The 24,682-nt window shown below is 43.1% G+C and overlaps 1 protein-coding gene across 1 annotated transcript in view; it reads left to right on the top strand.

Moving 5' to 3' along the window:
* Positions 1 to 24,682, top strand: part of CDH16 (cadherin 16) — a 755,818-nt gene that overhangs the window by 116,995 nt on the left and 614,141 nt on the right. Inside the window, exons 3-5 of the mRNA XM_078671187.1 lie at positions 3,413 to 3,511; positions 15,051 to 15,191; positions 22,091 to 22,229. Coding sequence (XP_078527313.1) covers positions 3,413 to 3,511; positions 15,051 to 15,191; positions 22,091 to 22,229 — 379 coding nt within the window. The remainder of the gene's footprint in view (positions 1 to 3,412; positions 3,512 to 15,050; positions 15,192 to 22,090; positions 22,230 to 24,682) is intronic.

Genomic DNA, 24,682 nt, shown 5'->3' with positions numbered 1-24,682 from the left:
AGAGCTATGACGTAGCAGTCAGCACGTAATAAAATGAAAGATTTTTTGGGGGATGTTGAGTTTGTACTTTCATGCAGCAGAATAAGGATGTGAAATACTAACCTCCGTGTGTGGCATAGGCATTGGCAGGGACCCAAGCTGGGGAAAACGCCACAAATGATGGTGAGGTAGGGGATAAGTAACCTGAAGAATGACTGTGCTCTCCCAGAGAGTTTGCCGTGGTCCAAGAAAACTGCTTGGGCATGCCATGTGCCGCTGTTGAAAAACGGAATTGTCGCTTATTGCATGTGGAGTTAAAGTGCAATTACAGGCACTGCGAAGCAGGTGAAGACAGCAACAGTGTAGTAAAGAATTTACACATTGATGGTTGAAAACCTGCTGGTTAAGCCACACATAAAGGCAGCCCGCTGCCACACAAGATAACATTGTATTATATATTGAGTGATACTGTAAAAGGTGGTTATGTAGAGATACAGGAAAAAGTGCTGGCTAACAGAACAAGTAAGAAAGAAAGGAGACCAAGAAGAGTGGGAAGGAAAACACAGAAGGCATGCCTACTCCATCTATGCCCTCAGAATTTGGGACAATATGCACATCGACATAAAAACTACCCAGACCCTCCTATAAATTGGAAATAAGCGGAAGAAATATCTCTTCAAGTGTCAGTGATCCCGTAAGTGTTCTATTGCCTTTTAACTAGATTTGTACTATACAAGTACCCCTACATACCTTGATGCAAAAATGCATCTATACATATACATATAGGTTCTGATTCACAAAGGTAAATTACACTTTTGTGTAAGTTTACTAATGTAATGGCATTTTTTTATTGATATAGACCTCTTCAGAGAGCCACAATATGTTAAAATAATATATATAAATTTTTCAGTTCCATACTACCACGATACAGAAATACATTAAATACAGAAGAGATTATTACTCCTAGTTTAAACAGCTCTAAAACAATGGAAATTCATCTCGTGGGGCTCTTATTAGCTCAATCAAATCCATAGTTCTAGATATATTATATTTTGTGAAAATAGGTTTTAAAAATCGAGAGCGTGCATCAACCAAGTAGCTATTTGGACAGACAAATAGGACATGTACTGAAGCTTGGATTCCTCCGCTACACAGATCACATTGGGCGGTTTTATCAAAATTACTACCCCAATTTTTTGTTATATCTTTTAGTGGTAATGCCCTCAATCTTAGCATCAGGATGCAACGTCTAACCTTATAGTCCAGTGTGACTCTATTCACAAAGTTATTTTACTAGTAGTATCTTTACCACTGCGAAGTCCCCACACATAAAAAGATAGGACAGTCCTATCTCTTTATGTGCGCAGATTCCCCAGTTGTAAAAGTATTACTAGTAAAATATCCTTGCGAATATCAAACAATCGTAAACTTACACAAAAGTGTAAGTTCGCCTTTGTAAGTCAGGTCCATACTGCAAACAATATTGTGTTATGATTTAATAAAATCTGTAAACTGAAAGCAATAATTTCTTTGACATAATTGTGAGGACCAATTCTAAGATTAAAACCAAGAAGGATCACTTTCTCAAAAGAACATAAAGCCAAGCTGCACATGTGGGACCCGCTCGACGAGCTCCTGAGGAAGACCCAATAAAGGACAATTATGGACAATAACGTGCGTGCGCACCCCCCCCCTCTCTTCTCCTTCTCTCCTTTCTCTTTTTTCTTCTTCTCCAGTGGAGGGAGAACAATAGATATGACCGCCACCATAGTACTCAGACCTGTATATATATATTTTTGTACGACCTTCTTTTGTATGCCAATAAAAAAAATTCTAAATAAAAAAAAAAAAAAAAAAAAAAACAAGAAGGATGATGTGTGGTTGTTTTCAGCGTAATGGGCTTTCATTTTGCATAAGCTATGTTATAGGTGAAAAGATTATGAACACATCTCCTGATGTCTGGTAGATGGATGAGACAAAATAAAAGAAGTTTTGACTTATTAGGTGCTGGTAAGTGCAAAATCTCTAAAGGAATTTGGGATTCATTTATCACTTGACCAACAATGAGTTTTAGTAGTTTAAAGCCCTCATTAACCAAATTGGATGGAATTTGGCACAGGGAAATTAAATGAATCAGAAATTTCCGGCACCAAGTTCCAACTATCCTGAGTTTTGCCCTGGCATAGGCAATAAGTTCTAGGACCGGGAGATACTGGGTCTTTTACGGGGCAGCTTTTTTTTCACTCTGTCCCCCCCCCAAAAATGGCTGACATTTTTCACTACTTCCTGCAGGCTGAAAGATTCACTGGGAGGGCTGCAGGTGTAGGAGGAGGGGCAGGAGTGGGTGGATCAGCATCTGGGCAGGTTTACATCAGTCTGGGATGAACATTGTCTGCTCCTCCTTTACTGCTGCAGGAGTCGGGCTAAGACCAGGGCCGGACTTACCGTTGCGGGCACCAGGTGTGGGCTGGGAGGGTGGGGGAAGGGTTTTGGCCGGTGTGGTTCTTTTTTTGTTACTGGGGGCCGGTTTTGCAGCAGTGCTCCAAAATTGGCCCATTGTAACTGCGCAGCAGCAGTGTCCCCCCCCCTCAGCCGGTGAGACAGACGTAGTTGCGATCCCAGTCCAGCCCCGGGTGAGACCGGGCTCTACTGATGCCTACAGCTCCAAGTGGTGTGGTGCTCGGTCAGTAAGTTTGGGGGGGTGCAAGCGTCAGATTTTCCAACATTCACCCTGGCATATAATGTTACTTACATTACAGAACAGACTGGGCACATGAGAGGGGCTAAAGGGGCAGTAGAAAGGGAGACAAATGCAGATTGGTAGGGGTATTACGTGAGAGAAAACACAATATTTTGTAAAAAAACCAACATTTCTGAAGCCTTTCAAAGCAGAGAGGGAGAGAGTGTGTGTGAGTTCTTGTCTGTGTTTAGGTAAAAATTCCTGGTGAAATCCTACAGACACCTCACCATACCTGACTGAAAGCATCTAGACCAAACTATTTTGTTTTCCTGAAAATATTATTAGGGGGTTGTCACACCCCAAACCCCCCCTGAAGCTATGCCCCTGGCATCCCCTGCACCCTCAATTGCAAACACAGGCCTGTTAAAATAGGGGCTGGAGTTTGTGCATCTAATAATGCCAGGACCAAAAAGGCTTGTAATTTGCGTTTTGAATAATTTCTCCTGGAGTTATCTCACTGGGTGAAATACCAAAACTCAGATTGAGGGCCTTAATAGTGATACAACACTCAGATGACCACTGAGAGAGTTTCCAAAAGCAAGTGTAGAAATTCTACTGTTACAATGGAAATGTGTGGCCAATACTCACACATATTTCAAAAGGACTTAAAACATTTATTTAGCCAGTTTCGATCCACTGCCTGTTTCACATATGTGTTTGCTCACCAGTAACACTGCCTCTTGTCTTGACCAGATTTTGACATTGCAGTCAACCTTCCAGTTCGTCCAGTTGGTCCAGATAGCAGAAGTTCCTGAAAACTATGACGGACTATTTCCTTGGTATCTCATTAAGGTATGACCATTGATTCTTACGTTTCTTTCTTTATATTGTAATTGTGTATTATTATATATTGCTACTCAAATGCACTCTACATGGAACCAGGGATAAAAGTTGCATGGGCCAGCAGTGGACAAAGGTAGTATTTAGCCCCCTATGCAGTATTCTTTGCTTCATCCGCATGACAGTGATCCATGAGGAACCTGTAGGACCAATAGCAGATCTGACTGGTGTGGTCTAAGTAGTGTGTAAGCATCAAGAACCTCTTGAATACATTTTGAATCTGTGCATTTAAATGTATATAGGCTCTGTTTTAATAGTGGCACAGGACAAATTGTAACTTTCTGCACCAGAGACAGGATATTCTCCTTTCGCACCTTCTAGCTGATTGGATTCGCAGGTCAAGGTATGTCGATGAGCCAGGTCACCAAAATGCCCTCACAAATTCTGTTGCATAGGAGTAGGTAATGATGTAGAGGACCCAGACATCTCAAATGGACTGCCTCAGTGCCTGACAGAAGTGCATACAATGCCACCAGCCATCTCAAGAGTGTTCCAGTCCATCCAGTTCTTATGTGGCATAGTCAGGAGTGATGGTGTGCTGTTTTGAATGAGTCTTGTGAATAATACAGTGGTGTCCCACTGATGTTCCTAGATGGATTAATGCTTTCTGGACCTCTGACTCTCGTGAAAATAACATCTTGCATCCAAGTACCCGTACCGGTCTTTGTGGGGTTGGGCATGTTTGTTGATTCTTCTCCTCCAGTTCATCATCATCAGTTTTGGCCCAGAAGATAATTCATAGAAGGCAGCTTTTTGGGTCCCACCCCCTTTCCAGTCCCTCAAGTGAATATGCTGGTGGCATGCAACCACTCTCCTTGTGGCAACTGCTGTCTCCTTCTTGTTCTCCTATATGATATTTAATAACAACTTTCCCTTTTCCCCAAAAGCTTCACAATTTGTTCTCCTGCTTTCCTCGATATGGAATGAGATGGGACGTTTTTCATAATGTTTTCATGATTTATCCCCTGCTATGTTGCCAGATAATAGGATCAGACTTCAGTTGGAGTAAGACATTTTGAAAGGCAGTTTCCTTTCTTATCTTTAGGATTAGGTCCGGCTGCACCTTCTGCTATCACTGCCATGTGGGGGACAAATTAACTAGCATTAGACCCAGTGTTCCTGAAGCTCAGGACAAGTTTTTTCAAGAAAAACATATAGCCCACGCAAGTACTACTGGGAGGTCAAATTGAAAATAAACTAACTACCACTGGTGACCGTGGCTAGCACTAGTACATTTAAAATAATAACAGAGATAAAGGAAGACTTCCTATAAATCTGCCCTTTGACGAGATTTACCTCTGAGACAAAAGTTTGGAGCCAGAGAATGTGCATCGCCGTATTATAGAAAGTCCCAGAGGAGCCCAAAGAAGAAGGCAAACAAGTGAAAAATGTGAGCTAATTGATACTGGTCCATTTTTGGCCTATCCTTTACCTCTGACAAGGACGACTGAAAGTCATCCATTTGCTCGAAGGTTAGTCCGGGAAATATACGGGGAGGTGGAGTGCACTGTACGCCACTCTACACAACTGCACTGTTTGCCACTGCACTGTTACCTGCACCACTCCACTCTGCACTACTCCACTCTATACCACGTCACTCTATTCTGAATCAATCTACTCTACGCCACCGGACTCTACACCATTTGACTCCACTCTGCGTCACTCTACTCTACGCCATTGCACTCTATCCCAATGCACTCTAGGGTGCACCACTCTATGCCACTCTACTCTACTCTGCACCATTCAACACCACTGTACACTGCGCCATTCTACTCTAACCACTGTACTCTACACCACTGCACTCTATGCCAATGCACTCTACACCACTTTACTCAAAATCAATGCACTCTACCCCACTATACACTACGCAAATCTACTCTGTACCACTGCACTCTACACCAGTATACACTACTCTGCAACACTCTACTCTACGCCATCTGCACTGTATGCCACTCTACTCTACACCATTGCACTCTGCATCACGGCACTCTACGCCACTCTGTTCTTCTCTGTACCTCTGTACTCTATGCAACTGCCCTCTACACCACCCCACTCTGCACCACTCCACTCTACGCCACTGCACTCTATGCCATTCCACTCCACTCTACATCACTCCACTCTAAGACACTCTACTCTGCACCACTGCACTCTATGCCACTGCACTCTACACCACTGCACTTTACTCTGCACCATTCTTCGCTACACCTCTCTACTGCACTCTACCCCAATGCACTGCACACCACTACACTCTATTCCACTCTACTCTGCATCACTCCCCTCTATGCCACGGCACTCTACATCACTGCACTGTAGTCAAATCCAGTCAAATGCACTATAATCTACTCTGCGCTACCTGATCCTATGACACTGCTCTCTACGCCACTCTATGCCACTGCAGTCTAAGCCACTTTACTCTACACCACTGCACTCTACCTGACCCTACACCACTCCACTCGACGCCACTGCACTCTACATTGAAACAATCTACCCTACACCACTGCACTCTATGACACTGCACTCTATGCCGCCCTACTCCTCTCTGTGCCACTTCACTCTGTGCCACTCTACTCTGCACCATCCTACTCTACACCACTGCACTTTATGCCACTCTACTCTAAACTTATGTACCCTATGCCACAGTACACTATGCTAATGCATTCTACACCTCTTTACTCAAAACCAATGCACTATTCGTCACTCTACTCTACTCCACTGCACTCTACACCACTCTAATCTACAGTGCACGCTGCACTCTACATCACTGCTCTCTATGCCACTCTACTCTATACCACTCTACTCTATTCCACTGCACTTTACTCCAATGCACTCTCCACCACTGAAGTCTCCACCACTCTACTCTGTACCACTGCACTCTATTCTACTGCATTCTACTCTGCACCACTTTACTCCACTACACACCAGTGCATTCTATGCTATTACATTCTACTCCACTCTACTCTGCATCACTCCACTCTACACCACTGCGCTCTACACCACTCTAATCTACACAGCACCACTGCACTCTACGAAACTGCCCTTTACGCCTGTCCACTCTGCACCACTGCACTCTACACGCCGCTTCACTCTACTCCACTCTACGACACTCCCCTCTATGACACTCCACTCCACAAAACTCCACTCCACTCTTCTCCACTCTAACTCTCAACTCCATTATACTCTTCTCCATTCTATGACTCTCCACTCTATTCCTCTTCATGCTATAGCCCTTCCCTCTATACCCCTCCACTCTACGCCCCCCATTCCATGCCCTTCCTCTCCATTCAAACCCACTCCACTCTATGACACTTTACTCTAGGTCTCTCTACGCTATGCCATTCTGCTCTACTCCACTCCACTCTGGCACTTTAACCTCTCTGTGCCATTATCGGACACTTTATGCAACTCTATGCGCCCCCACTATATGCCCTTCCACTCTTTGCCACTCCACTCTACAAGAATCTACTCCACTATATGCCACTCTATGACAGTTTACAACACTCTATGCCACTATATGACGCTCTATGCAAATTCCTCCATGCCACTCCATGCCACTCTACTCCACTCCACTCCACTACCCCACTCTACACCGCTCCACTCTATGCCACTCCACTCTGCTCCACTCTACTCCACTCTACGCTACTCCACTCTACCACACTCTAGAACACTCTACTTCACTCTATGCCATTCTACTCTAATACACTACACCACTCTATGCCACACCACTCTACGAGAATGTACTCCACTACACATCACTCTACTCTACGTCACTTTGCTCCACTCTACGCAATTTCCTCTACACCACTCCACATTACTTTACTGTACTCTATGCCACTCTACTCTGCTCTACGCCACTTCATTCTATGACATTCTATGCCTCTCCAATCTATGCCACTCTACTCCTCTCTACGCCACTCAACTCTATGACACTCTAATTCCCTCTATGCCCTTCCACACTATGACATTCTACCCCCTCCATGACATTGCAGAACACTCTACGAAACTCCACGTTATGCCACTCTATGACACTCTACTTTACTCCACGCCACTCCACAACAATCCACTCTACTCTACACCCCTCTACGCCACTTCACAACAGTCTATGCCACTCCACGACACTCTGCACCTCTTCACTGTACCCAACACCACTCTTCTTCATGCCACTAACTGTTATCCGTGCTGAAAAGTATCCAGGCTGGTGTATAACGTGGCTAAATCACATTGGCAAGGACAATAGCTCTTGCATAGGCGAGATCTATTAGATTTGCCAATGCTTGTTCAGGTATTGGATTCTCTAATGGGGGCCCCTTTTATTTTGGTGCCAGGGACTGGTTTTAGTCCCTTTACAATGCTGGGTGAGGGCAACTCTCACTCGGAACCAAGTTGTATATGAATAGCAACATTTCACTAAAAAATTCAAGAATGTTAAATTAAGGACCCTCTTATTAGTGAAACTGGAGATTTAAGAACGTATTTCTGCAAGAAAGATTTTACCTCCAAACTGAGCTGTCGAGACATGTACGTTCACTTTCAAGCTGACGAGTGTAGGGGAGCCTTGTTTCTCTTTGAGGGCATTATTTCACTTACCTGCTGGAGACTTCGTCGCCACAGCCAAGAGTCCCGTGGTCTACCGACGCTGTTCCCTTCAGACCCGGGACCCGGGACCACAACTCCCGGATGCACCTGCGGCACGCACGCCGCAACCACGCACAGCTAGCGCCAGGAGGCGTTTAAAAACATTACAGGGCTCCGGTGGAGCGGGAGCCTTGTTTCTCTTTGGGGGCTTTATTTCACTTACCTGCTGGAGACTTCGCCGCCACAGCCAAGAGTCCCGTGGTCTACCGACGCTGTTCCCTCCAGACCCGGGACCACAACTCCCGGCTGCACCTGCGGCGCGCACGCCGCAACCACGCACAGCTAGCACCAGGAGGCGTTTAAAAACATTACAGGGCTCCCGCGTCGCGGGACGCGCGCGGGCGGACGCCGGGAGAAGCTCCGGACAAGGGCGGGACCGTCCTAGGCTGTCACAGGCCGTTCAAGGCCGGGCTGGGCCACCCCACTAACGTATGCAGACCAGTACCGTGATTTTCAGATGACCGGGACTATATTGTGTTTTACGTATTTGCATCTGTCCTGAGTGCTAATATTGCCATCTTGTATCGTGAATATGGCCCATTTGCCAGGGAAGGGTAGGAAGTCAATGCATAGTATAACGGGAGGCAGTGTAACAGGGACTCTGGACAATTTCATTACGAGAACGGCTGTAGTATTGGAGCGCAAAATTGCCCTCACAGAATGAAGGGTATCCTTGGAACTTTTGGGGAAAAACGGTCCTCTTTGGGGAATATTCAAAATGCCAGGACACCAGAAAAGTCGTTCCCTATTGGAACAAGCGGGCCCAGCTCAAGGGAAATATGCTCAGAGTCTGATGGGTGTAACCTTATTATACATGACTCTTTTGTTAGCATTTCATCTCCCGAGGAACACCATTCAATAAATTTAACCACCAAGAAAATGCCTGTTGTGGCGAACCAGAACTTAATGGCCCAAATATTACTCAATCAGGGAAAAGGAAAAGGGGAGGTGGTAGACAAATGGGGAAAAGATCCAAAATCCCCAAAATAATAAATAAACCAGTGAAAGATAATCCCGCCCCCAATAGTAAGACTATTAACACTTCCCATGCTCTGAGGCAAGTGGCCCTTAAGGCAACTTCCAAAGCCACATTAGTCCCTTCTGTGTGTACTGCATCGGGTCCCAGTGAAGCACCAGGTCTTATGTCCCAAATTGAACAGCTGCTTAAATCTTGTATTCTCCCTGTCATTGAGAGGTTGAAGGTAATAAATCAGGATTTAGGGAAGCTACAAATGGTGGCTAGTGAAAATACCCAGATGTTGGAAAATCTTACTGCTAATTCACACAAAGTGGGCATTACGCTATCTTCTCCTACCCAGACCATAACTCCTCTCCCAGAATTAAATCAGGAATCGAATATTTTAGCTGTAGAGCAAGGGGTTAACTCAGAAAAGGAGCCAGAAAAAAGCAATGTTAGATCTACGAAACAGGGGGGCCCTGGCAGATCTATTGTATCGGAAGGGAACCTAGAACAGCCAGCGAGAAAAAATTGGCCAACCCCTCAGCCTGTGGGAACAAGACCCTTAGTTGTACCCTCCATTGAAAAATTCCCGGTTATTGATTTACTGAATCGACTCCATTGGTGTTGGTTCTTGCTAATGTACCACCCTTGCCTGAGGGAATTAAGGAGGAATATTATCAGCTAAGGAATAAGGTAACCCATTGGTTACAAAGGAACATGAGGATGGGTTACATGGCGGGGCGTAATGTCATTATGTCCCGCCGTGTTTCCTGGATAGGCAGTACACGGAAAACAAGAAATGGAGACTCCATTGTGGTCAATGTTAACGATCCAGCAGTAGCAGAAAGGGTTCTTAGGGACGAGAGGGAAGGCGGGGAGCATAGAGGACAGGTAATAGAGATCTTGCCCTTGGGTTTCTTCTATAGGGGAAATGAAAAAAATAGATTAGACGGTAGAATTGGGGAATGTAGTGATTGGACACATTGTCGTTGAGGGCAAAAGAGGCTGGACTTGCCACGGCCAATTTAATCAAGGGAGCTTATTGGGGGGGGTTATGGACCTCAGTTGCCATTAAAGGCCCAAAACCCATATGCGGCACTTTCTGGGCTCAATGACTGTGATTGACTGGGTGGGGTCCAACAAGATAATCTCTGTAATATCAAAAATCCCTTACCAACTTTTAGCAGTTTAGCAGCCATCCCCATGTCTGAGCCTGCATCCCCGATGGCTGAATTGGATAAACCTGATTATATTTCTACGGAGGGGTCCAGTGTTGATATCTGCCCTGAAATAGCTTTGCCCGTTTCTTTGGGAGATGTCCCGCAGGGGGTACACAAGAATTATTCACCCCACAATGTTCTCTCATGGAACGACGGCAGGGTTATCGCGTAAAGTTATGGACCCTCTATGGGTACAATTCATCAGCAAATGTACGCTTATCTGCCTCCAAGAAACGTGGCTAGTAAATTGTGACATCTCGTTGGAAGGGTACAGAGTTTTTATGTACCAGCAATCAGAGGTACTAGTGGAAGAGCTAAGGGTGGCCTTGCCATTTTTGCATCGTTGGCTCTCCGATGCAGCATTAGGAATATTCCAACTATCAACAACAATATCCAGGCTATCCCCTTGGGTAACAAGGCTGGCTCCCTCCTGGTGTTAAACTTCTATAACTCCATTCATAGAGAAAAAGGAAGTGGGATCTCAGATTTGAATAGTTTTGTTAACCAGGTAGGGGGCTCGCACAAGAATGACTTACTCATATTAGGAGATTTTAATATCCACCTATGGGGTGACCCCATGACACATACCATGGGGCTCTTGGGTTGCCCTTTAATTTCGGGCCTCCATTTTGAGCACACCATGCAGGGAGGAGAATTGAATGACATGCTCGCTGAGCAGGATCTAGCCCTGGCGATGAATTATGTCTCCCCTGACTGTAAATTAAGGGATCCCACATTCAAGGGGAGTGGTATTGGAACCTTTATAGACCACATACTACTATCCAGCTCTATAGTACCTCTTCAGAAGGGCTTTTCCATTATCCCAAGTTCACATAGTGATCACAACCCGGTCTGTGTGACCATAGGTGGGAGTACGCTGAAAATTAAAGATAAAGTGATAGGTAGTAATAACCTCCAATCTACCGGCGGTGGGAGGCGGATTAAATGGAAACAGATCATCCCGTCCATTTTTCAAGAGTCACTTAAATTGGAATGTGAGGCAGAATTTTCCTGTTGTCTTAATCAGGAATCAACACCCCTGAGTATTTTAAAATCTTTTGAAGCAATCTCGGCCACAATATGGGGCATGTTACTCACACAAGGTAGAAAGAGTTTGCCTAGTGGACCTAAGTGGTTCTGTCATACCTGTTCCAAGGCAGCAAGAGATCTCAAAGCCGGGCTAAAAAAGATACCAAGGGATAGGGCCTTGATTTTCACCCTTAGGAAAAATTATAAAATTGCCCTAGCCAAGCGCAAGTCGGAAATAAAGGAAGCATTGTGGAGGGAACTCCTAGACCCCGGAACTCTCGCCAATAGTTCCAGATTTTGGAGCACAATAAACCAATCACCTTTTTTAGCGGAAGGGGTCAGCGAGGTGTGCGCCAATATTACTGAGGACGAATGGGTGTCTTATTTTGAAGGTATCTTCAAAAATACATCCGGTAAGTCTTATATACCGTCAGGGCAAACGGGAAATTAATTGGTGGTTTTTGCAGAACATGAGATCAGGGAGGGCATCGCAAATTTGACTAACAAGAAGGCGCCAGGCCCAGATGGCATCCCCCCGGAGCTTTTCAAATCCGAACCTACCTTTTGGGCAGGGATCCTGACTGCCGTGGGTAATGCGGCCGCTAGAGGAGGATGCCCGGTGTCATGGGGTGTTTCCACGATTGTCCTGGTACATAAAAAAGGGGATCAAAACTGTACAAAGAACTACAGGCCAATCTCGCTGATTGATTCTGTTGTCAAGGTCATTGGTGGGGTAATCCTTAAAAAACTGCGTACATGGGCAGAAGAGAATAAGATTATCTCTGACATACAGTCCGGGTTTCGCCCAGGTCACTCCACCATGGCCCAGTGTTTAAACCTCTATATGATCATAGGGAAGTACACCAAGGCTCGTATGGGCTCCATTTTTATGGCCTTCATGGACCTCTCATCCGCATTTGATTGTGTGAATCGAGGGGGTCTGTGGGGGTCCATGGAGGCAATGGGGTGGAGCGGAGCCTGGTGGACTTCCTGAGGGATCTACACAGGGACACCAAGGCAAATGTCAGGTATTCCAACGACTTAAAGGTATCAAAAAATGTTGACATTTCAAGGGGGGGTTAGGCAGGGGTGCATACTGGCCCCCTTCCTTTTTAACTTATATATTAACGACCTGGAAGGTGTGTTGCTGGAAACAGGGGCCGATTACCCGTATGTGGGAAGGAGAGGTCTGCCCGTCCTCTTGTATGCGGACGACGCTGTCCTCCTGGCACGCACCCCAAAGGGGCTTCAAACTCTGCTAGATGCATTTCACGAATTTATGGACAAGCGTGATCTGTCCATAAATAACACTAAATCTTACGTGATGCAGGTGGGGTCTTGCTAAAAAAAACAGTACCCTTTTAAGGTGAACGGTATGAGGGTGCCACATTGTAAAATATTTTCTTATTTGGGTGTCCTGCTGGACCATCGGCTCAATTGGGTAGCACTTTTAAATAAAAAAAGGGGCGAGGGTACTAGGGCAAATGCAGCACTGTTCGGATTCGCAGCTAGAATGGGTAATCGTCCAGTTGCAGCAATGCTTAAAATCTATAAGGCCAAGAGTGTGTCAATAGCAAGTTATGGCAGTGATCTGTGGGGATACAGCGGGCTGCAGGGCCTTCAGGTGACTGAAAATAATTTCTTGAAGCAGGTGCTGAGTATCCCAAAGGGAACAGCAAATCTGTCAGTTCACGAGGAAACAGGTATGCCATACATAAGTGATACCTTGGCCCTTTGCCCTTTAACCTTTTGGCTACAGTGTTGGCTCAACAAGAACTTAGGCCTTACACAGAGTATACTAAGAGAAGCTTTAAACCTGGATAACAAGATGAAGATCCCTTGGTTAAAATATTTAAAAGCAAATTTTACAGAGTTGGGACGTCCTGATTTATTTCTTAACCCTGATTGTATTACGAGGCAGGATGTTATGTTTACAAAGCAATCCTTCTTACAATAAAAAAAATGGATAGGGAGGAGAAAGAATTGCTGAAACCTAGCGTGAGGAAACATCTAATGCTTAAAACCTCAATAGATGTAGAGCAGTACTTATCTTGTCCATTGCCAGCCTATGAGCGCTCTTTATTAATAAGGTTTAGATTTAACCTTTTTCACTTTTTACTGGCAGTCACAAGGGGCAGTAATAATGGGATGGTGTTAGCACCCTGTGGCTGCGACAATTTGTCTCCACAGGATTTGCTCCACTTTCTATTTTTCTGCAAATACTATGTAATGCCCAGGACTGTCTATTTATTACCTCTTTTAAAAAGACTTAATTTTATTCAAGTACGTCCCGCTCTTTTACACTTGCAATTGCTTAACACTGAATGTATTCCTTATGTGGCCGGGTTTCTTAAATGTGCAATGAAATATAGAAAATGTTTGGACTTTTAATTTCATACCATTTTACCTGGGCACCGTTGTTGTTGATTTTAGCTCCATCTGCCTTGTGTGCCATCATTGCTGCTATCGTATATCACCTGACCTCATTTATTGTATTATGTTTTTATAATGTATGTGTTATATTTTAAAGTGTAAGTTTTATGGTTTCTAACAAAGAATACCCAATAAAGTATTTAAAGTTAAGTGATCGTAGAGGAGAAGGTATGTAGCAACTTTACAAATACAAAAAAATAAAAGTTTCTGCACAAAGCTAGAACTTCTGCTGACTAAACATACTCAATCTAAGTCCTTATTTAAGACCTAGTAAAAACCTGCACAAAGTAAATTTACTCACAAATACAGAGCATGTTGATATATGGCAAGGGCTGTAATATATGTTACCATCATCAATATACTTATTGATCTTGCTTCATGTGACACTGGCTAGTGAAATTCCCATGCTTCACCTAAATTTGTGGGTGAAGTTTAAACTCCGCACATCCTTGTTGATGAGGACTGGGTCAAGGAAGAAGTGGACTACCTCAAATGAGGTTTATTAAGATGCAATTCCCCAGTCTTTTGTCTGTGCTGCTGCTTTTCTCCTCACTGGGAAATGACCTGCACTGGTGGTTTTAATAATCATAAGCAGACTGGGAAGATATTCACCAGTAAAGCACTAAAGGAAACCTCAGTCAGCCAGGTGAGTTCCCAATGCCTTAATAAGAATGAAGTGAAGTCGGTGACCTTCAAATTCTAATATTGGCACCTATACTGACTGCTGCAGTCCAGAAAGCACCAAAGCTTTATTTTCTGGTCAAAACTAAACTGTAGATGGCTTTTACATACTAGTGTGAAATACTGATTTTAACGGGTAAGTTGATATAAGAATCCTTTAACAATAACACGTTAACGGTTGAATATCATTTGACAACAAATTCCTGTGCCAAATATCAGTTACAAAATATATTATCTCATTGGGAGTAGGTGTTCTACTTTAACTTCAATAGGATGATATTTACGTAAACAATATTTTGAACACAATATTATGTTAGAAGAGAGCCTTGCTATGATATACTGGTACTACGCCCAAATGAACATGTTTTAAAATTATTTTTCACCCAGTTGATGACATATTCTATGTGTACATAATGTCAAAAAGATCACACAAAACACCAAGGCCCCCTTGTTTTCCTAAAAACAAATTCACTATTGACACTGTGGGAACACTTCGACTGAATTTTTCACAAAGTAATTGACTCTTCCCTTTCAGGTCAACATCACAACGGATAACTACTACAACGTTGACCTGGCTGGGAATGAGGAAGGCATCTTCGGCATTGATCCAGAGTCTGGTTTCCTGTTTGCTATTAGAGCCTTTGACCGAGAGAAGCAGGATTCATACACACTTCAGGTATAGTTATTGCATAGCCTTCTGCCGCTGCTGGGACGTAAGGCCCAATCCAATCCAATAAAAGTCCACTGAGGAGCTTATGTCCATTTTCTCAAGAGAGTCTGTTTTCTGATGAATCTAACAACAATCTTAACAGTCCAGACTTGTTGTCTACTCTCCCTGTAGTCTGTTTTGAATTACTTGTATTATTCATATTTTTATGCAATCAGTCATTTAATTTAATCAAATTATATTAAAATCTAGTTTTTGGAGATCATCACAGACCATGGAAACAAAATTCAAGAAATCACCTATGAGCCTATGTCTTTAAAGTGAAACTACACATTATCACGCCCAGAAACCCACTTCCAGCATCATAAAAGATTGCAGTAGAAGTATCATGACTACATGATGCACCCATTGCCTAGGAATCTTGTACCTGAAAACTCTACAAAAATCCAGTTTTCGCACGTAAGGCTTTAACTCAAACTGTCATTTCAGCTACAAAACAAACAGACCTTGGGTGTCCCATTTGTTGAAATCCCAAGATTAGGTGCAGTTAATATGGCCACTTTTAGCTCATTTATATTTACTTCATTTTGGAAGTCAGTTTCATGACCAGTATCTTAACCAAAGCAATCTAGAAGTTAAAGACGCTGAACCTCAGACCCATCCGGGTAGAAACACCCCCAACTGCTGTGTAGACATCTTGCTTTAGTTAACAAATGCAGGTGTAATATTTTGTTGTTTCCACTCTAAATATGAGCTTTAGTCAGCTTCCTCAATCCTGATACCCTCTTCAATAGGCTGAAGGATTTGGCATAGACCCTGGGCAATAGCCTTGCACCGTTAACATTTTATTCTGGACAGTTGGCAAAAAACAACTGTAAAGTTTCCTTGAATTAATCATTCTGCGATGTCTTAGAGTCCTCAAATCATTCAACCTTTTTTAGATTTTACCACTGCTTAAATTACCATGAGATCCCATAGATCAGCCTTTGAACTCTTATATTGAGGTAACACAGAGATTTTAGCCTGAGCTCTGTCAATCTCAGCTGGGAAGTTTGGGATTAATTATATTAAAAATATTTAAACTCAGGCAAGACAAAACCCATTGAACCCAGTGATTCTCCACATTTGTAATCCCGCTAATATCATGTTCACCACTTAATATTTTAATGGAGTTCCTCATTGGGATCATACACTACCCAACGTCAGCCTGACGTATCTATGAGAAAGCCATCTTTTTCTGGAAAGGTGCATAATCATTATTTGATTCAGTAAACTTTACCAAAATCTAATCTTCTTTATCACACTCTTTCCTGCCATTTAACCTTTGACAGTCACAAAAGCCAGGACCAAGGTTAATTACTGAAATTATTTACATATGGTTGTTTCAACCAAAATAAAACCTTTTGAACCATTTTCTGAGGATTCATAAAAACTCTTCCAGAATTTCAACACCCCCGCCCCCCAGAAGAATACACTCCATGCATGTGCTGAGGGACCTACCCTGACTTAATGAACCATAAAGGATGCACTTTAAGACCGATCTGGAGTTCATGGAAAACATAAAAATGGTTTCAAAAATAATTTTGCCATCCCCAAATCTAAATATGTGAATAGCCTACATTTAGAGTAATTATTGACTCTCAAAGGGTCACTTGAGGATTTCATTACTCACCTATTGAATGTCCATTGGAATTTGCAGTCTTCTCTCTTTCTAGTCTATTTCTCACCTGCTTTCCTAAGATACTCCTCCCTCCACCAAAGTTTTTAGATGCAGGGGCTAATATGCTACATAAGAATGATACATATTAAAGTTTTTTATGCACATCATTGGCAGTTTGGTTATGGGGTAGGAAGCTTCAATAAGCTAGGAATTAAACTTTTTGTAAAGTGTGTGCCATCTTTCAAGCCTGATTGTAATGATATAAATCAAAATATTAAGTACATCTCATTTGCCCATCATGCGCTTTATAATTAACCTGGCAAGTGCTCCAGTAGAAATGCAAGTGAATCGCATTTTATTGCAGCATTTCCATAGCACTTTCCTACATCTAGCCACGGCCTCAAAGTACTTTGCAGACCAGAGGTCAGTGGTGCGATTCTGAGGTGTGTGGCTGGGAAGAGGTTGTTGATATTGATATCTTCTATTAAATCTGTGCTGAGTTCCATACAAGTGGGGGTGTTGATGACTTGCCTGGCCTGCTGAGGTTGATCAACTGGTGTGGTTTCTCCTTTGTGAGTAAACTGATGCGACTAAAAGAGACTTCAGTGGTAACCAGGTATCTCCCATGTCAATCTTACTTTTCAATTTGACTACTTAAAAACTTGATGTAGGGTTTGTGTGCAATTGCTTGGTGTTGTAAAGCGTGATGGTCCTCCGCAAATGAAACGTTGCTTTCTAAGCCTCAGGTACTACAGAATACCACCGCACATCTCATCTGTAACCTCTCCCCTGGAACAGCATCTGCTACTCTTCTACAGACCCTACATTGGTTACCTGTGAGAAACAGAATTATCTGTAAGATCTGCTGTCTAACTCACAAGGCTCTCTACAAATAAAGGGCCTACTTATCTATCATCAAAGCTCATCAGCTATACCCCTTCCAGACTCCTAAGATCAGGCGGCAAGGCTTTGCTTAAAGTCCCCAGGTTCAGAAAGGCCAGGTCAGGATGCAGATTGTTTTCCTTTCTCGCCCCCCACTATTGGAATAAATTGCCACTGCAATTACGTATTTGTGAAGACCACTTCCATTTCAGGATAGTACTCAAGCCTCATCTATTTTAAGGCTAGCCCTCTTTATCTGTTGTCATGGTCTCGCGCCGAGATTCCCCTTCGAGGGTGCTCCTAGCGCGTAATAAATCAGAATAACATAACAAAGTAAGACAGTAATCATGTTGGGATTTGGTTCTAATTTGCTGTGGCTATGTTAGCTGTGTCCAGTTCCCCTTTAGCTGAGATTGATTAACTCTCCTGCATGGATGTACTGGGGTTTTCAGCCTGCCAAGTATGTTGTTGCAGGACCAGTTATTGGTTGTGATTGTACTGTGCTCATGCTTCAGTTGTATGGGAGTTGGTTGCAGGGGTGTTCCCTAGCAGGTACAAAGTTGGTGTGGTTTTATGATGTATCGGAAGAAGGAGATTTGTAGATATTGATCTTGTATCTATGTGATGGGCTGCAGTGTTAGTTGTAGAACGCCTTCCTGGGTGTAGGTGTTCTGCAGGAGTTCTGTTTCACTTTATGTGTTTACTGGTTTTCATAGTGTGTAACCTAATACAAAAGAGTTTATGTACCCGAGAATTTGGCAACCACCTTCATGTGTCTTGAATGCGTGAATTCTTTTAATACTTTAGGGCTTAGAAATTATGGCAGGGTCAGCATTTTTGTGATGTAAGTTTGACGGTAGATTTAAAACTGTTTAGAGAATTTGTCTACAACAACATTTACTGAGTTTGGCTATATTATGTGTGCACGATTTATGGGGGTCATGCACCTACCAACTTAGATTTACTTTATTTCTTGTTTCAACTCTTATGGTGTTCAGTTCTGCACAATCTGATTTATCATTCACCAGTCACCCTTTGTCACAAGACACATGTATTCCTAATCCTGTTTTCAGTTTATAGGTGCTATTTAATAGGTATCCATTTTTAGGCCAAATGTGTGTCATCCAATGCGCTGCCATAAAGACATGCAAAATTTGAAGTATACATTTAAGATGTATGTATGTATGCATGTTTTGGATTTTCTAATGCAGAAGCTAGCTGCCTAGCAATGGATTAGGGAAACATCCTTTACCCCTAAAGGCAGAACTACGACCTGCCTTTATTCCTTTATTGGGCCGCGGACGCCGAACACACATGGCGTAAACTTTGGATTAGTGCTACTCCAGCTACAATTAAAGATTGGAGAACGAATACTCGACTCAGAAGAAAAGGGAATTAATATACTTGTATCGTGTCACTACTTGGAACCCACGTGTGGGTTGGAAATATCACCACGCAGAGAGGCACAACACATGAATTTCTAGCCTTGAGAAAGTCGCGGAACTACTATTTGTAGCGACGAAACGCGTTGGCTGTTGTCTGCTGTTGAGTAGAAATCTGAATTAAAAGAATACAAGGACTACCTTTGACAACTGGAATTATTGTTTGACATTTTGTTGCATTTAATACTTGTGAAATTCTGAACCAGTTTACTCAATCTTAAGAATATACGTGTGCTTGGGAGTAAGAAATTTCTTGGTGAGAGATTAGTCTCTTGATTTATGGAGTTTGTGTGGTTCTCAATTCCTTAGAGCACCGTGTTAATAATTGTGAATCCTAAATAATATAGTGTGAATCTAAACCCTAGCCCCATTGGACCTATAAGTATAACCACGTTGCTGTTTGTTAAGTTAACCTTCCCTACTGATACACTGACTGGAGATGGATTAGTAATTTATACTATTCCAAAGTCCAGTGCCCCCCCACCCTCAAGGAAATTGTGGTAACGACTTCCATGGTAAAGGAACGTGTGTCAATGTCGCAGTTGGGGGAAGTGACTGGGGAGGAAAGGCAGGTTGTAGTTCTCTGGAGTAAAGGCATGCATGGGAAGTGCATGTGGGGTTCCGACATACATCCAATGAAGAAGTATACAAAGAGAAACCCCATTGGGGATACATGGGACAGGGGAAAGAGGGATGAGGTTGAGCTAGTGGGTGGGGTAAGAAACATGCCTTTCTGAGGTAGTGTTCAGTTTCTTCCTGGATTGTAGGAGGGAATGTTGTTCCAGAGCCTTGGGTGTAGGTTGAGAAGGCTGGTTTTCTTGTTTTCTCCTTCTCGCAGTGTCTAGTTTCTAATCTGGTGATCCTGGTGCTCTTTTCCTGTCACGGACCTCCATATATTGTTAGGTTGTTAGATAGGTAGATGGGGTGTTTATGTAGAGGGCCTTGTAAGTGATGCAGCTAATCTTGAAAAAAATTGGGACTTGCAGCGAGAGCCAGTGTATATTGTTTGGTCCGAGGACCATGTGGGTGGGTTTCTTCAGCCCCTTAATAAGCTGTGCAGTTGCATGAAGAATACCTTTCAGGGGACTGAGCGTGGTCTTTGAGATAATGTTGTGTGGGGTTTTGACTTCCTTTATCCATTTATGTGGGAAAGGGTGAGGGCTTGAACTCTCATTCAAGTCTTCTTCTGGGAGAAAATATTTTACTTTTTCATTAGAGTGATTTGGAATCAGGTAGTTTTGGTCTTGGCAATGTGTTTTTTTGTGAGAAAGTCTTGACTCAAGGGTGAATTCAAGGGATTTGGCCGCTTCTGTCAGTTGGGTTTTGAAGTCCATTAAGTTTAAGTTGGAGAGCCATGGCTGAATCAGAGATTGGTGTTGTCGGCAAACAGAAGGAATTCGTTCTTTGTGGGCTGAGCATCAGGTAGTTTGTAGAAATCCAGGTTTCAATGCATTAAAGGTAGGCTTTGAGTATCTCTATGTCTCGTATTTAGGAGATTTTGAAATAGATTTGGATGTTGTCAGCATACTGGTAGATCCTGAATGATGAAAATAATGTGTGACTGGAAAGAGCCCTGGGGAACTCCGCATGTGACAGGGAGAGTTTGCTATCTGGTAGTTCTTATCTAAATTAGGAGTTGTTGGCCCGTGAGGTAGGATGTGAACCATTGTAGGATTGTGCAATCGAATCCCACGTGAATTTTCAAGGTGTGGATCAATGCTGGAAACTCAACAGTGTCAAAAGCTCCAGAGAGACTGCAATGGACAAGGACACAAGTCATTTTTTCAGTTGAGAAAGAGGCGTCAGGTTCTTGGACTACTGTGCTTTTAATATTACAGCATGGTCTGCACCCTCATTGATAGTTTTGGAGCAGGTTATGCTGGCTGAAGTTGTTGGGTAAAGACTATCTTCTCAATTTTTCCAACAAATGGGAGATAGGTTATAGGATGGAAGTTGGTATGCTTGGCTAGACCTAGTGTAGGCATTTTCAGCAGGGGAAGGATCTGTCTGGCATTGAGGCTGTCCAGGAAAATGACCTGGGTTAGCAAGAAATTGACAATGTGGAGAAAGTGTGTGAGGGCTTCTCATTGCAGAGACTTGATTATGGAGGAAGGAAGCACATTATCTTTGTAGGAGGCGGCTCTGAGTAAGTTCAGAATGTTGGGAAGGCCTATGTTGGAGACAGTGCTGAAGGACGACCAGCCAGTTGTGTGGTGACTGGGTATTGGTGGTAATGTGATTGATGACGATGACTGTCTATTACTGCACATTTGCCACTTATAACACTTGTGAGTTACACTACATACACAAGGATTGGCAATGATGCGTGTACGAACAGGAATGTAGACAGATATGTGTGCGCGGAGAACAACCAGACGGACAAGCACATGTATCCATGATGTCTGTATGACTTTGGGACAGTTTGTGTTATCTTTGCATGTGTGACAGCGTGCTGCCTGTGTATATGTTGTCTGTGGACTCATATCTGCCTCCAGTGTTGGTCTGTGTATGAACTTTAGAAAAGCCAAACCTGTTGACTTTGCCACTACTTATTACTAATATGGAATGAATAAAGCGATTGGAGCGGGCAACAGGCCAGATGAAATCACCTGGAATGTACTCCTCTGTATGTATGAGGTTTTCATAGGCACCACGGCAATAAAATAGAAAAGAACTGCAGTAGTCATGAAAACTGACTTACAAGTGAGGCATGCATGTCGGCTCCCATGCCATTTCTTATGTATATAATTATGGGCATGTATATACCTAGATCCGAGCAGAAATAAATAAATAAAAAGCCATTGCAGCCTTAGATGGTTATCGGCCATTTTTCACTGAGCCCACAGTGGGATTCGGAAATGTGTAAATGCAATGATTCAGTCAAACTAATACTGTCTCTAAACAAATGTGTTATTCCTAATCAGGCCACCTCAAAAAACCGAGAGGAAGAAATGTTTCCTGAAACTGTCACCATTCGAATAATCATAAAAGATAAGAATGACAACAAGCCGCTATGGACGAAGGATGTATTTCAAGGTATATTGAGCAAAGGAACCAAGCAAGGTAAGAACGTGACCGTCTAAAATAAATGTACCTTCACCCTTTCAATTTACAAGAAATCAGCTGTGTGCTGTATATACCTTAACCCCCTTTTTTCTGTTTGTATCTCTTTCTTGTGTGACTGTACAATTTATACATTTGCAATTTTTTCTGTTTGTATCTTTTATGTAACTCATGTAATCCTAAATCCTTATGTATCGCAACTGGTTCTTATGTAAAGCGCTCTGACACCTTCGGGTAATGTTCGCGCTATATAAAGTCGCATTAAATAAAATAAAATATAAAATAAATAACTTCCAAGGCCCGGGGCGCGCGCTGACGGTCGCGTGGCACCACGGACCACCCGTCCCTGCCGCGTCACCCGTGCCGCCAGGTGTGGATGTGAGCAGCAGAGTGTGGCGCAGCGCGGGATTAGCCGACCTCTTCAGTTGCCATTTGCGGGAACCGAGGCTGCAAAGGGGACGAGGGGAGACGGCGAGTGGCGGGTTTTTCTGTCCCCCCTGGCTGTAAAGCTTTTCTCAGATGTCACTACAAAGCTTCCCGCGCTCTGACGGGCAGCACTGAAATGTCAGGCCGCAGATAGGCTCTTTTTAGACTCCTTATCGCGCGGGCAGCCCTGTTGTTCTATCCTTAGTCCTCTGATAAACTTCAAACGACGCACATTTTCAGATAATAGCCCTTCCCGCTGTGTTGCTAAAAAACTTGGGCGTGGTGTTGCATCCATAGGACGAAGGCCCGTTTGTTGCTTAAACATTGTAATGATTGTCAGAGTGCACCTTCTGTAGATCTGATGATGACTGGCACATCAGGTGTTCGATAAGCCTTCCCCATACTGTGCCTGAATTGCCTTTTCCACACACTCTGTAACGGAAGACAGCAGTGCTATGCAGCATATTGAAGGAGCAGGGGACAATGCTGAATTAATCCTGTCACATGTATTCAATTCAATTCAAAGACTTTATTCGGTACTTAAAAAGACACCATAAAAGCACAAATTTTAAAAAGTACATAAAAATACAATTTAAATACACATAAGTTTAAAAAAAATTGTTAAAAAATACGCAGTTCATAAAGCGTGAAAGGGGGGTTATTAAAGTGCTTGGTTATGTTGTATTGCAGTCCATTATCTCTCTAGTTTTCTTAACCTCAATGCCAAACGAATAAAACTTATAGTACACAATAATGTATAAGCATCTGCGGCTTCCTGCAAGAATTTAAGGGCCAATTTTGCTTGTCTAAGTTTAATTTCTTTTAAAAGCTTTACTAAAAATGTACGTCTTGGGACCGAATAAAAGGGGCATAACAAAACAAAGTGAAGGGTATCCTGCGGAGACCTAGTGTCGCAGCCGCAGGTACCCTTCTCCCCAACTGTGAGAGTAAAACCAGAGGGGACGGCTAGTAAGTGGTGAAGCATATTCAATCTAAAACGCGTCATGTAATAACGGTCCTGAACATTATACATGACTCTCGTACGGTTCCATTCCTTGCTTTTCAGTCAATTGGCAATAAGATGCAATAGTGGGCTTACATCTTTCCTTCTCAGCCCTAGTGGTAAGGGACCACTCTGAATAAAGTTTCTTTAGGGTTGTCTTGTCCTTTGCAGTCACGGAATCTGGGTCGGTAAAAAAGTTTATGCATCCAATTGCCGCCATGGAGTCTTTTATATACTTCAACCATGGTATCAGGTCCCCTTTGTCACGTTGTAGACAATCTTTTATAATGAGTCTAGTCAAACCCGCTTCTGGGTTGACCCAAATTTTAACCCAGGCCAGGAGGGGTTTGATTTTTATACGGTCCTCAATAAAAGGTTCTCCCATTTCCTTATGGATGATGTAGGCCGGGGTGCTTTGCGGCAGTTTCAGAATTCTTCTAAAGAATTTATTTTCTTCTACCTGAATCTGTAGCAATTTCTTATCCATGAAACCCCATACTTCTGCTCCATAGGTGACCTTCGCACAACATATTGACCTGTACAAATTAAGGATTTGCTCTGGTGACCATCTGCCCAGCCTTGTCCCGTAGGCCATAATGGCCTCTGCCGATGATGCCAGCTTTGTTGCATGTTTCTGTGCCAGATTATTGAAAGTCAATTGATCGTCAAATAATACACCAAGATATGAGAAGATCTTAACCTGGTCGATTTTATGTGAACCAATCTTATAAGTAAAAGTCCCTTTTCCCTTTACTCCTGTGGACATGATATAAGATTTTTCCAGGTTTGTTGACAAATCAAGGTTGGCCATAAAGTTGACAAAGCCATCAATCAATTTTTGTAGGCCTAATGGAGTTCTGGCTAACAGTACCGCGTCGTCGGCGTAGAGTAATACCGGCACCGCTCGATGGCCAATTTGGGGTGAATCTACTTGTAGTTTCAAAAGTTATTTATCCAGAAGGTTAATGTATATGGAAAATATAGGGAGGGTGCTAAAATGCAACCCTGCCTAACTCCACTGGTG

The sequence above is a fragment of the Lissotriton helveticus genome, chromosome 12, assembly GCF_964261635.1.
Source record: "Lissotriton helveticus chromosome 12, aLisHel1.1, whole genome shotgun sequence".
Lineage (NCBI taxonomy): Eukaryota > Metazoa > Chordata > Amphibia > Caudata > Salamandridae > Lissotriton > Lissotriton helveticus.
Note: the sequence above shows the minus strand (reverse complement) of the source record. Positions and strands in the feature narration are given on the sequence as shown.